Consider the following 13,391-nt stretch of genomic DNA (forward strand, 5'->3'; position numbering starts at 1 on the left):
CAGCCGCTCCCGCGCGGAGAGGTGCACACGACCGCATAGTCACACGCAGGGCCCACCAAACACTACCACACACTGCCGATCTAAACAAATACGCGGTCACAAGGACACTGAGAGCTTGACCCATTGTCACCAAGCATAAATACGGCCGGACCCCCGAATGCCGTCAAACAAACAATTGTAGAACCCTAGTGCCGCCGCGCACAAATGCCGTCAAATCTAAGAGAGAACCTTTGATTGCTAATATTTTAACTGCTGTCAAACTACCTCTCAACCTTATACCGTGTTTTTTTTTACACGTTGTTACCGTTGTGTTGGATGACATCCATTGGGTGGATTTCTCTGCATTTTTACGACTATGTAGGTAATTTCAGTTTTTTTTTTGTCCCGACATTTGTTATCCTTACAGTTGTTACATCTTTTGTTGGGCCGAGTACGGCTTTGAGTAGCTTTGTGCTACACCGAATCACGACCGATTACCATCAACCGGCTGCTGTCTGTGCCGTTTACTCCCACTTGCCTAACGCCGTGTGACGGCCGCTGGTGCTCGAGGGGCTGGTTTGACGGTCTGTGAAGCCCTAGCTGCCGGTGCGAGCTCTGTTATGACTCACCGGTACGCAGATATTTCGACGGCGGCCGATAATCCTCCCCGGTCGAGGGGCGCTGGTCAATACTGGTGCGGACCCACCGGGGAACCCGGGTGATGGGTAATCTCGGACCGGTGCTTTGCCGCGAGTGTGGATGGTAGAAAACGACTGATTGTGCTGGTAACTGTGGCAAGTCTGCCAGATAAAGGGGCCCTGAGCTGTGAGCGTGAAACCTGCTATGCTATTTTCCAGCTTCTGAACGGAGTGGTTGTGGATTGATCACTTTTCATGATTAATCGTGCATATCCTTGTCACTGCTCCATTTGTTGTCTTTTATCTAGGTCCCCTCAACACCAGACGCCGAAAACTCGCATAGCGGCTCTCCAACTTATGATCATCATGTATCTACTGCAACTGACACGTCTTGTGGAAAGTTTTTGAGATTTGAAACTTTCGTAGCCAACTTTCAAGCGAACATGTCAATCAGCCTTATGAATTGTCTCTCCCATGCCTCGCCCATCGTACGCTTGTCCGTCCGGCTCTTGCCAGACCGATAGCTGCCCCGTTCAGTCCCGTTTTTACTGCCGCCTGTGGAGGTAGCAGCTGGCGCGGCTGGCCCGCCGGTCCGCCGGACGCTGATCGCTCGCCGCCCGTCCCCAGGCGCCGCCCACAGTAGATGTCACCAGCGACACGTCGTCCGTCGAGTACCAGGACGCCGCCGAAGCGTTCGACGACGCCGACGATGTGCTGTTTGTCCAGGAGGACCGGCCCAAACGGGTCCCGCTAGGTGAGTGTTCGGGGGAGGATGAGAAGGAACACTTCTGGTTACAGCTGAAAGTGAGATGGTAATTATAATGCATAGTGAAGATCGAACGCTGTCTGTAATGGATAAGGCGAGAAACGAGAACGTAAATAATATGCGTATGCGTAATAATATGAACGTAGTAGTAGGTTCTTGTGTATAAGTGTTCAAGTCGCGAAGTGAATATTCTGTTCAAACTGAACCTTATTTAGTTAATCTTACTTTTGACTCTGTTTTCCTGTAACGCATAAAACCATTAAACGCCACAATCCTGCTGCAGGACTGTGGCGTTTAATGGTTGTCGTTTCGGCCGTCGGGCCCGGTGGGCCCACATGGGGGGCCCGGGAGGGCCCCAGCCCCCCTCGGGGGCGACACTTGCGACGTCCGCGCAGGGAGGGCAGCAGGCCCCCGGGCGGGTTCCGGCGGACTCAGATGCCGGGTAGGGCCGGAGAAACCAGCACCCCGCCAGAGTGTCTAGCGCCGTGGGCGCTCTATAGTCGGCCCAGGCGCCGCAGGAACTCGATAACCCGGCATGGGTCAGCGAAGACCTCCCGCAGCGTCGGGTCCTCTCTCCCGAAAACGTCGTGACGGACGCGGGCCGTCGCGGGGCACGACGTCAGGAAGTGTTCCGCGTCCTCCCTGACTCCGCCGTCGCAGGTCGGGCACCCATCGTCCTCCTCCACCCCGATGAAGTGACGGTACGCTTGCAGGGCAGGAGAGTGGCCGGTCCGGAGGCGCGCCAGAGCGGTGCCTTCTCTCCTAGACAGGCCGAGCCTGTCTGCCAGCCTGACCCTGCCCGGGCCGACGACATCGTGGTAGTCGTGGCTTAGGTGCGGGCGGGTCGCGGGCGCCGGTCGGGAGTGGCGCGTGCTCTCCACCCACTCTCTGCTTACGTGGCGCTTCAGCAGGCTCTTGGCCGCCGCGAAGGTGATGGGTATCCCGTCCTGCGGCAGCTCAGCGGCCTCCCTGGCCACGGCATCGGCGATCTCGTTGCCGGCGACTCCCGCGTGACCGGGAACCCACTGAAGGTCCACGCGGTGGCGTCGTCCTAGTCGCCGGAGGGATAGCCAGACTTGGTCAGCGACCCGTTCAGTCTGGTTGGCCGGGCCCTCCCTCAGACGCATGAGGGATGATAGGGAGTCGGTGCACAACTGGATATTGAGTGCAGGGTCTTGATCAGTGAGGATGGACTCGATGTATTTGAGTGTCTCTCGTAGAGCGAGGAGCTCCGCTGTGTAGCTCGACATGAAGCGCCCCGCTGGCGCTCGGATCCTCTTCACTTCCCTGCCGCTCCTATAGACGACTGCCCCTGCTCCGCCTCGTTCTGTGCCGGCTGTGGCCGAGCCGTCCGTGAAAGCCTGGACGTCCGGGTTCGGCAGTCCGGCTAGCGTCTCCTCGGCGGCAGTCCGTCGCTGTTCGGCGGGGGCGTTTTGCGGTAGCGGCCTCACAAGTCCAGTGTGGAAGAAAACCGTTGGAGGTGGCGGTGACTCCCAGGGAGGGGTGCTGGCAACCACCAGGAACGGTTCGCGTGGGAAGTCGTCTAGGCCGGCGTCTTTGGATATCTCTTGGCCCGTCCGTGCCCATCCTCTGTCATAGCGCAGACGTTGCCGGGGGCGGTTCTCAGGGAGGAGAATCCGCTGCACAGGGTCGTCTGGTAGGTCCCGGGAGTGGCGCTCCATCGCCACAGCCGCCAACTGCCTCCGCCGCGCCGAGAAAGGCAGGAGATCCGCCTCTCTGGCCAGGGCGTCCACTGGTGTGGATCTGACACAGCCGGTGATTGCAGACACTGCACTGTCTGTCGTACACTATCCCCCCCTTCGTCTCACCTACATCCCGACCGTTTCGAACCGTGTTGGTCTGATGGCTCAATCGATGTATCTAACCGCCCTCTCCGCTCCCTCTGTGTAGTCCCCGAGGACACTGAGGACGAGCTGGCGGGCGTGCTGCACTTCACGGAGCAGTTCGAGGTGCGGTACGGCCCGTGCCACCCGAGCTTCTACCAGGGCACGCTGGCAGAGGCAGCCGAGGAGGCGTGCACCAAACCAGTCAACGAAGTGAGTCGGATGGGACCGTGGGCAGGGAATGGGATGAGTGAACGCTGAGAGTAACATTAACCCGCGCACCGACGGGGGTCTGCGCCAACTTCGCACCGACGGGGGGGGGATGACCGCCCCCCCCCCCCTGAGATCTCGAGAACGAAGCAAGATAACGACAAGCGGTAAACGGCATCGGATACGCACGGACAAGGTCTACAATTTTTACAAAGGTCATTTTCAGGTCAGGTCAAAGATGACGTCACAGGGGTCGAAAAAGTCAAAATGGCGGCGCTAGATATGGAGAGTTTTTCTCGAATAACTTTCGAATTAGTCAAGATAGGAACAAACTAAGGGCAGCATCGTGATCCTCTCGTCAATCCGCATCGACTGATATATATGTTGACCTCGAAAGGTCAAGGTCAAAGGTTGACCTCAGGTCACGTGACCTCGAGGTCATCATGTATATCATTCGATGCGTATTGACGAGCTGAACACAATGAGACCATCTGCGCGGCTGTATCTTGTTCCTGTACGGAGTTATTGGCAAAAAACCGCTGGTGACCTTTGATGACGTCACATGACCTTACAGCTGCCCAACAGCAAAACAGACCTCAAGGTAGTGAAGGTTGATCGTATATGAAGTCATGTATGGTATATGGGGCCATTCCGAGCCGTTTTAGTGGTAAAAACAGGGAGTTGATTTTTCCCCCATTGACTTATAATGGGGAGGTCGCGAAATTGACCTGACCTTAGGTCACCGACATCAAAATTCCGAGATATACAAATTGTAGCTACTAATGACCTTATAACATCCTGCGACTTTCAAAGGCCTCCGACATCTACTGTAGCTCTGGCACGGTGACAAAGTTGCAAAAAAGTGACTTGAGGTTGGGTCATTCAAAGTGACCTGGTGACCTGACCTTGAAAGTTAGGAGGTTCAAACTTGCACATCATGTGCAAAATTGATGAGAGAATAGTCGTACCAAATTTCGCGGCGCTACGCGCCGCGGCTTTTCCGCTATCCGCGAAAAACCTCAGGGGGGGGGGGCGGATATCCGCCCCCCCCCCGTCGGTGCGCGGGTTAAGACAGGACGGGTCTAATGCACGCTGCTGTCGGGCGCGCGCTTTCCTGTTATAAATCTCAAATGTCACAGCAAGTTCAGCCCTCCACTATTGGTCGGAGAGTGAAGGAAGCGCTCTGGTAAGCAGGTGACAGATTCATTCGGGTGCTCGGGACCCTCCGTCTACCCCGCGCCTTGCATTCCTTTTCTCGACCCCTCAGCCGCCACCCGCATTGCGCCCGTTCTGACACGTTTATCGCCTATTCCCTCAGCGGCGGATGTTGGCCATCTACCTGCACCACGACGGTAGCGTGCTCTCCAACGTGTTCTGCTCACAGCTGCTCTGCTCAGAGTCGATCGTCTCCTACCTGACCAGCAACTTCATCGTCTGGGGCTGGGACATCACATTCTCCAGCAATCAGAACAAGTGAGTGCGGTAGTGACTGTGTAGACGGTGGGAGCTGTAATTTGTCCCCTTACGTTGTTGCTTTGATTGGATTGAATCATAGGCCGCAGTATTCACAGGTCTGAATCTGTTTAGATCTCAGCATCGGTTTTATAACACAAATTTTTATCGTATAGGTGTTAAGCATATAGCAGTAATAGGTAAAGTGGTTACTAATTTGAGATTCGTATTCCTGTTGATGGTAAGTTTGCATGCCGTTCCTAGCACAAGTTTATCTGACGCTTTGGAATTGGATTGGTACCCCTCCCACAGGCACACCCACACCCTCCGTCTGACGCCCACGCTCCCGTTCCCTCCAGATTCCTGGACCGCGTGACGGCTCAGTTCGGCGCCCGGACGCGCGAGGCGCTGCTCATGTCGATGGACCGGGAGCGGCTGCCGCTGCTGCTGCTACTGATGCGCAGCCGCAGCTCCACCGAGGTCCTGAGCGCCGTGCACGGCAACACGTCCGTGGACGAGCTGATGGGAACGCTCATCCACACACACGATATGTTCGGCCAGCAAATGGCCATCGAGGCGCGCGAGGAGCAGGAGCGGCGCGCGCGGGAGAACATGATGCAGGAGCAGGACCGCGCCTACCAGGAGTCCCTGCTGGCTGACAGGTATGTGGTCCGCTCGGTGGAGCGGAAAGGTGTGTTACGTGCGCAGCCATGTGCAACGGCTACAGTCTCTTGTTTCCATTTCTGGTCATTCATTTGGTGGGGAGCAAACGTAGAGCCCAGCATTGCATCAGTGAGTTTAGTTGACATGATACAGTACTTGTCGCTAGTCTCAAATGGATTGGGATGCTGCCGTTGTCCCCAGTGACCCGTGCACTGGATGTGACGCTGCCCTTTTTTGCAGAGCGAAAGAGGAGGCCCGACGAGCCGAGCGGGAAGAGCAGGAGAAAATCGAAACTGCGGAACGGAAGGAACGAGAGCGGCAGGAGAGCATCAAACAGGCTGAAGAGGCCATGAGACAGGTTCGTAGGGGCGCGCGCAATACTTCGTTTATGTGTTTGATGCCTGTTCAATGCCGTTTCCAGTCCAATGCAAGATGGGCTCCCTCACAATCCAAAGTGTCACTGGTAAAGTGTCGCCGGATACAAAGCGTATGTGAGGCGTGGGTTTGAGTTCTGACTTCTGACTGACCGAGGCTTTGTAGCTTTTAGTTGCTGCTGTGTCGCTGTCCGACTGCGCTGACGAATAAGTCTGCGACTTTACTGGTGGCATGCTTTTGTCGGTAGGGTGAAGGCCTACCAGGCTGTGAGGGAGCTGCTCGACTGTACTGATTCTGATGCGTGGCAATGCAGTCACTGAATGCTGAACCTGACATGTCCCTCCGTTCCCAGGCTTTTCGCGAGTCGCTCTAGTCCAACCTGTGATTCTGAGTCCGACCTATGGTACGGAATCTGACATGTCCCTCCGTTCCCAGGCTGTGCGTGAGTCGCTCGAGTCTGACCTGCCGCCGGAGCCGCCGGAGAAGTGTGACCAGCCCATCACCACGATCCGGATACGGTCCCCGGACGGCGCCAGCTTCTGCCGACGCTTCCTCGCCTCCGACCGGCTCCTGGTAGGACTGATACCACACGGGGCTGGGGCGGTATGACAGGCCCCGGCCCTGGCATGGCTGATACAACACGGGACTGGGATGTCTGACAGGGTCCTGGTATGATGTCGGGCGCGGTACCCTGGATGTCTGGATGTCGGTAGCTCTGGAAAGCTAGCAGTCTTGGATGGAGTAAAAAAATTACGGAAACTTGTAGGATAAGCATGAGGCTCGATTTGTGACGTTTCTTCAATTCTCTGACGGTGGCCGAAGCCTTGTTTCACCTTAGGTTTGTTTCACGGTAATGACATTTTCTCTGGCTCGCCTTCTCATCACCGTGCTGCCTTCCCAGGAGTGTGTTTCCCGCGGGGATCGATCTGTCTGACGGTGTACGCTCCGTGCCGGCAGGATCTGCTAAACTACGTCGTTGTCCAGGGATTCCCGATGGACCAGTATAAGCTCATCAGCAGTTGGCCCCGCAGGGATGTGAGTACCGATCGGCGGAGGCTGCGTGCTGGCCGCTGGCTATTCGATTTATAGGAAGCCGAATGAAACCTATGCAGTTGAATTAGGTGTATGTTTTATCTTCTTCTATCGCTATATTATCTATCGCTACATGCTTGAATGGACGTCGATGAGCACTGAAGTCTGACGTCTTAGAATCGCAATTATTGCTCTCAACTAACCGTTTCACCGCCAGATGGCTCGTGCATGCCATCTGGTTCACACGTTGCCTAGCAACGTGTTTTATCGGTTCGACTTCCTCCTTACGTATTCTCTTTTCGTCGAAGTGTTTCTGAGGATCTCAGCCGTTTCGCCTGCTTTGGTAATCGTTACGCCTTTGTCAGTAAATGCCCACGCCCTAGTAACTTCTTGTGCCGTTTGTGATTGGCCTATCCCCTAGGGTATTTCCTGTGTTTGACCAGTGGATCACTGTGCCCGTGATCGATCCAATCCTAATGAAGGGTTTTGCAGGTAGGGGGGGGGGGGACTCGTTTGTGGTTATTTCATTCGTACGATAAAGAATGCATAACGGTTCGGGGTGTATTGACCTGTTGATTGACACCGTTCGTTTTCTCCCGCGCGGCAGGTATCCAGTCTAGACAATTCGGCGTCGCTGGAGGCGCTCAAGCTGTGCCCTCAAGAGACGCTCATGTTAGAAGAAAGGTGACTGTCGGCAGCGTGAGCCGACAGCCTATGTATCCCCTCCCCTCCCCCGTGCCGCCCTCAGCACACACACACACAGACACAGAGACACACATACAGAGACACGGAGGTCGATGGCGCGCTGAACTGTACAGTGTACGGTGTGGAAGTGCGGCTAAGATGGCGGTCCTCTGCTCCGCGCGCGGCCCCAGCCACTCGTGTTGCTCCTCCGTGTCAAATTAAATACATGCTGAGCCCGGCTGTATGTGTCTTTGTGGATAGTGGAGACAGTGAGACGACTTATTTGCTTGTGCCAAGGATGTGATGAACGCTTATTGCGGGGATGCAATGCTACGTTCGGACGCCCGTTGGGCTGGCCAATAACGAATGGTGGTGCCAACTGCGCTGTCAAGGCAGAAGGGCCAAATGAAGTGAAGCACTCTCCTTGATTGAGAAGTTACAATCTGATGAAACGACGCAAAGGCGATAAATGCGTGCTTAAGTGCTGCTAAGTGAGTAGTAAAGTAATCTTGCTGCTAAGTGTTATAAGTTCGGAGTAGCTACTGCGCTTCTCGGAAATTCAGATTCGATCGTCAAATTAAAAACTGCAGTGTTTTAGTGCCATACGTGACCTTGAAAAAGAGCCAATCAGCATCACTCCATTGCGTAAACACAGAGAGACAAACGCGGGGAAAATAGGTAAGGAGATAGGTGATGCCAAGGTGATGCGTAGAAAGGTGTTCTGACTTGACATTATTAATTGAGAAATATCAGGACGCTGTGGTGGCCCGTAAGCAAGGCTATATAAACCAGGTAGAACGTTCCCGACGAAAAAGTGGTGACAAGCGATAATTAGTAGCCGCGACCCTCACTTGTTCAAAACTATATCCGCAAGCAGCATTTACAGGCTAGCGGAAATCGACCAATCGGCGTTCGGCAATACTCGACGCTGATTGGCCCGATGCTCGTGACGAAATTGCGGGGGACTGTAGCTATTCCCCTATGGCGTTTAATAGACTTACGGCTTTTGAAGGGGATTTATACCAGTTTTTGTTGGGTTTGAGGCCATTTTTGAGCTTGGATATTCTTTCTGTGACTTTTGACTGTGTAATAACGACATTTAATCATGACATTCTATATACTACCGGTGTCACATCGGCCAAAAAGACCGTAAGTACATGGGATAGACGGACCACTGCTGATGGGGCCACACATGTCGGCGTGTGGTCATCGGAGGTCCGTGAGGGTTCGACATAGACCCTTCATGGGTCGGTATAGGCCCGGTGGGTCCAGTGTGCAAGCCTATCGGGGGCCGGTGCTGACCCAACAGGGCCCAGTGGCATATAATGTAAGGCTGTCTAGGCCGACGTTGAGGGCTCATGGGGGCCATATAGGACCAATAGGGACCACATCAGTCAATCAGGGGCCATTTAGGCCAATAAAGGCACTTCAGGGGACTTGAAAAGGTCATTCAAGAGCTGTGGTGGGCCCATGAGGGGACGGCATTGGTCCAGCAGGTGCAGTCAGGGGATGTGCCCGATGTTGTACGGGTATCTCAGTGGCCCATTTCAGTCCCACGCACAAGGGGGAAAAGCTCAAAAAATTGAGCGCTCAAAAAATTGAGCGGGCCCCATTATGAAGGAATAGGCGAAACGATGGTATTTTACAATGCCTTTAGCGTCACACTACGGCAAATATCGTATCCAAATAAGGTATCAATGGCAAGAGAGAGCAACAAGGTTTCTTCTCGAACACTCGCCGTGATAATTTATATCGGTGTTTTTGGAAAGAAAATGCCCTAAAGACGCTCAACTTTTTGAGCGCCACTTGTCGTTCGGGACCGCGATACTCAATAAATTGAGCGCCACGACAGACGACAGTCAGCTGGCGCTCAAAAAATTGAGTGCCGGCCAGCATCTACACTCAATTTTTTGAGCGTTCTCCGTGACAGGTGAAGCCGGTACTGGCTGCCATTTTTGATGTTATGTTCGTTGAAATACGTTAAACTGAGTTGAAACAGAAATGCAGGAAGTTGAATGCTACGTGGTACCTAAACTTTTCACACACCCATGGCATCATGTCACATTTTCCGCTAGTAGTTTTATCGGTCTTTCGGATTCGGCACACCTCAATTAATTATACAAGGCTTGAACAATCCGTATGAATACTGTAATTGATATTATCTGACTGTACTGGGAGAAGGGAATACGTGAATACAGAAAGATATCCACCCACGCTTGAATATTGGAGAATTATAGCAGGAAAAACTGTATTGCCACGGTTACAACTTACAAGGCCATCGGCCGCAACCAAACAAAAATACTATACAATGTGGGTTAGATTCACAAACATCAGCAAGTGTGGAACACAGAGACGAGCAAAACAACATCACATCGCATGCCAGCCCGACCACATTGGAACCGGGTCCGGGTGACCTGCGACCGGAACCTGCGTCTTGCCAGCATACATCACAAAAGCAGGAGGCAGTGTCGTACTGCTTTGATCCAAAATATGCCATATAACAAATGATATAAATGACCTAAGCTCGGACTAAGCTTATCATTATCAAATCCTTAACATGTAAAGGACGAATGGAAACATCGAGTCTCAGACCAGCAGTAGCAACCATCACAGTAGCAACATCACAAAGAACACGCGGCATTATCAGACAGCCGTTTTGTTATCGGGCTACAGGCGGCGACGGCGTGGTTGCAGACCAGCTGCGAGGTAGCGGCGTGCGGGCAAAAGGCGCGGGCACACCTTCATGTGGCCGTGCGGACAGTGCGCGGTCGGCGTCGCATAGTGGGCGGCATCGGGCTGTCCCGGGCCGTCGAAGCCGCACAGGTTGTCGGCGCATGTGGGCGCGCGCGGTCACCACGGCCAGCTGCTCACCGCCAGCACAGACTGCGCAGCGTCGCCGCTCCGCCGGCCAGAACACGCACACAACCCTTCTTGCAGTCGCACAACACGTCGCCAAACTCATTCACCTGCTCCACCATGTTGTTGATGTCACCGAGTCGTTCAAGTTGTGGCTCGTGCCGTCGAGCATACCTGCCCGATCGGACACGGGTCAGCGGCTTCTGCTCCAGCGAAGTCTTCATCTTGGTGACGTCATGGAGGAGAGAATACTGGAGTGGCAACTCCATGCCTTTAGCATGGGCCGTTAGCGACAGACACGGGCCACCTAGCGGGAGCGGGTCGAAACGCCCCAGCTAGTATCGGCGGGTCGCGGCGGTCGGCTTATAATGGCGGGCTATGGCGTGCAGCGGTTTAGAGAAAAGGGCGTAGGAGGATTATTTTGGGCGCTACGTGTGATTTTTGTACATCAATGAGCAGGAAATTAAACAGAGAAGACAATGGTTACATTCAAGTTCTAGCGACTTTCACAGATTAATCTCAAATCCGGTGCGCGAAGGGCGGTACATCTACAGCTGGAGACGAGGACGGGAAGAACGGGCAGGCGCCGGCTCGTTGAAATTGACATTAAAACTTATAAATATTTTATATTATTTATATTATTATTATACTTATAATAATAACTTATAAATATAAACTTATAAACTTATAAAATTAAATATTGCTCGATGTAGTCTGTTCACTTTATTCGTCAGCTGGTTACGAGCGCGCTCATTGGTTGAATTACGGACGGTTGGCAACGCTGATTGGCTGAATGGTGTAGTTCTGCTTTCGATAAGAACCTATGAACGGTACTAGCTGGAAGGTGTCTGTCGCAAAAAAGCGTGAAGTTGCCACTCCAGTACTCCTTCCTCCATGGTGACGTCTTGCTGACCTCCACAAAGGCTGAGCAGATGACCTTACCCACAGGGACGGCCGACGTCCTCGCCAGCGACCGCTTGGTTGTGCAGACCTGCCAGAAAAGGAAAAGCTGTTTGGTGATCTCAAACGATTTTTTTCTTTATGCAGTGGAACAAAACGGAAAATATGTCATACAACAGGAACTAAAAAAAGATGCAGCCTAGGTCGTCTAAGAAATGGGTGCAACATTGATAAAATTCTTCATTGAATGAATTCTGCAAATGCTTATGATAAAATGTGTGGTGATTATAAGGAGACCACTTTACTATAAAATTGCTCAGGATTTCCTATCTTGACCTGTCAAAAAATCCTGACTGCACACCAACAATGAGCATTAAATCCAAAACCTCTACCAGGTACCTAAGGATAATTAAATTCTGATTCAGGAAAATATTTCACATCATACAAATAAAAACCTTTACTATATTGAAACTGAAAATGTGATGCCGATCCAGTGACCTAAGGGTCTCAAAGTATAATAATGAATTAATCTATTATAAATTTGGTGGTGACTGCTGACTGGTGTCTGGCGGCCTAGACCTTGAGGCTTGAAAGTGGCCTTCCTTTTCCGTTGACTCCGATCCTCCAGATGGAAATGATAAAAAGGATCATTTTTTATCTTATTTCATATGGGCGAGCCAGTCAGCAAAGTGGCTATCCTGTTTCAGCATTCACACACACAATAGTTGACTGTCAGTCTGTCATGCTGTCAGTGTTGTGAAGTAATGAAGGAGTTGAGTTTTGTTGATTATAAATTGTGATGTTATGTAAAGGACTGGAAAATGAATGTGAAAACTATGGAAACATATTGGCAGAGTATTGTCACTTACTATCAGGACATATGGATAGAGAATACATTCAAATTAATAAGAAATGCCAAATATCAAGGTACTCAATCACTGATAGCAGTGGACTATCATATGTTTTAATGTCAATTATATGAAAGTTAAGACTGAAACTACCTTTTACCTCATCATACCTAATGAAAAATTGTGTGAAGAAAACATTCACAGCCTCTTTGAAGCACTTAGACCACTAAAAAACAAAAATTTTCACGTAAATATGTTGTGTCTCCTTCCTTCAAAACATCATATCGGATGGCGCCACTTTCGTCGACAGTTACTTATCTGCACGCAAATCGAGGAAAACGTGAATTGATTGACGTTTACGTGTTTCCAAATTTAAAATCACAGCATATTCAAACTTTTCAGTGTACCTTTTAACATCTAAGTATAACTAAAACGATAAAAACTTACCTTCAACACAAGGACGACGACAACCACGCGGCCGGAGACGTCGCGACGAAATAAACAAACGGCGCCGCCAAATGAAAAATATTCTCCGATATGGGTAATGTGAAATTGAGTCGCAATCATTTTGGGTAGTATAAAAAATGCTCTTTCCAACAGAACCCTAGTAAAAAACGTGAAGCGACAAAAAATAACTTTTATTTCGACATAAATATTGGCCTGTTTTTAGGTCATCCTGGTATGCCGTAAGATTTCGACCTATAAATTGGTGTTCCCCCAATCATTGAAGCTTGAGCAGTGAAAAATATGAAAGCCTAATCTGTTTTCCATCATTAGTGATTCTCCTAGGGTGTTGCCATTTCTCCCTAGGTGTTGCGAGTTGCTTTTGCAAAACGTGTTCCTGAAACGGCTCAATTTTTTGAGCCCTCAGCATTACGCCTATGGGAGCCTCTGACGTCACAGCTCAATATTTTGAGCGCTCAATAATTTGAGCTTTCCCCCTTGTGCGTGGGACTGATTTGGGCATATCAGTGACCAATTTGGACCCGCAGAGGGCTTTGTAGACCTTCAGGGGCTGGTGATGGTTCATCAGGGGCCAGCGTTAGTCCATCGGGGCACGGCATTGCCCATCAGAGGTAATTGCGAGCCCACGCTGACAATGATGGCCCTTCAACGGCCCCTAATGGATCTCATGACCATGGGC

General features: G+C 51.6%; 1 protein-coding gene across 7 annotated transcripts in view; it reads left to right on the plus strand.

Annotated features, from left to right (window-relative positions):
* Positions 1-7,883, plus strand: part of LOC122374585 (FAS-associated factor 1-like) — a 29,484-nt gene extending 21,601 nt beyond the window's left edge. For all 7 annotated transcript variants that reach the window (XM_043353413.1, XM_043353409.1, XM_043353410.1 and 4 more), the window contains exons 8-15: positions 1,245-1,371; positions 3,295-3,440; positions 4,756-4,910; positions 5,249-5,551; positions 5,793-5,910; positions 6,363-6,500; positions 6,885-6,962; positions 7,567-7,883. In XM_043353413.1, the coding sequence (XP_043209348.1) occupies positions 1,245-1,371; positions 3,295-3,440; positions 4,756-4,910; positions 5,249-5,551; positions 5,793-5,910; positions 6,363-6,500; positions 6,885-6,962; positions 7,567-7,647 (1,146 nt within the window). In that variant the 3' untranslated portion in view covers positions 7,648-7,883. The remainder of the gene's footprint in view (positions 1-1,244; positions 1,372-3,294; positions 3,441-4,755; positions 4,911-5,248; positions 5,552-5,792; positions 5,911-6,362; positions 6,501-6,884; positions 6,963-7,566) is intronic.
* Positions 7,884-13,391: the final 5,508 nt, after the last annotated feature.

This window comes from Amphibalanus amphitrite, unplaced genomic scaffold (assembly GCF_019059575.1).
Source record: "Amphibalanus amphitrite isolate SeventyFive unplaced genomic scaffold, NRLGWU_Aamphi_draft 001678F_arrow, whole genome shotgun sequence".
Classification (NCBI taxonomy): Eukaryota; Metazoa; Arthropoda; class Thecostraca; order Balanomorpha; family Balanidae; genus Amphibalanus; species Amphibalanus amphitrite.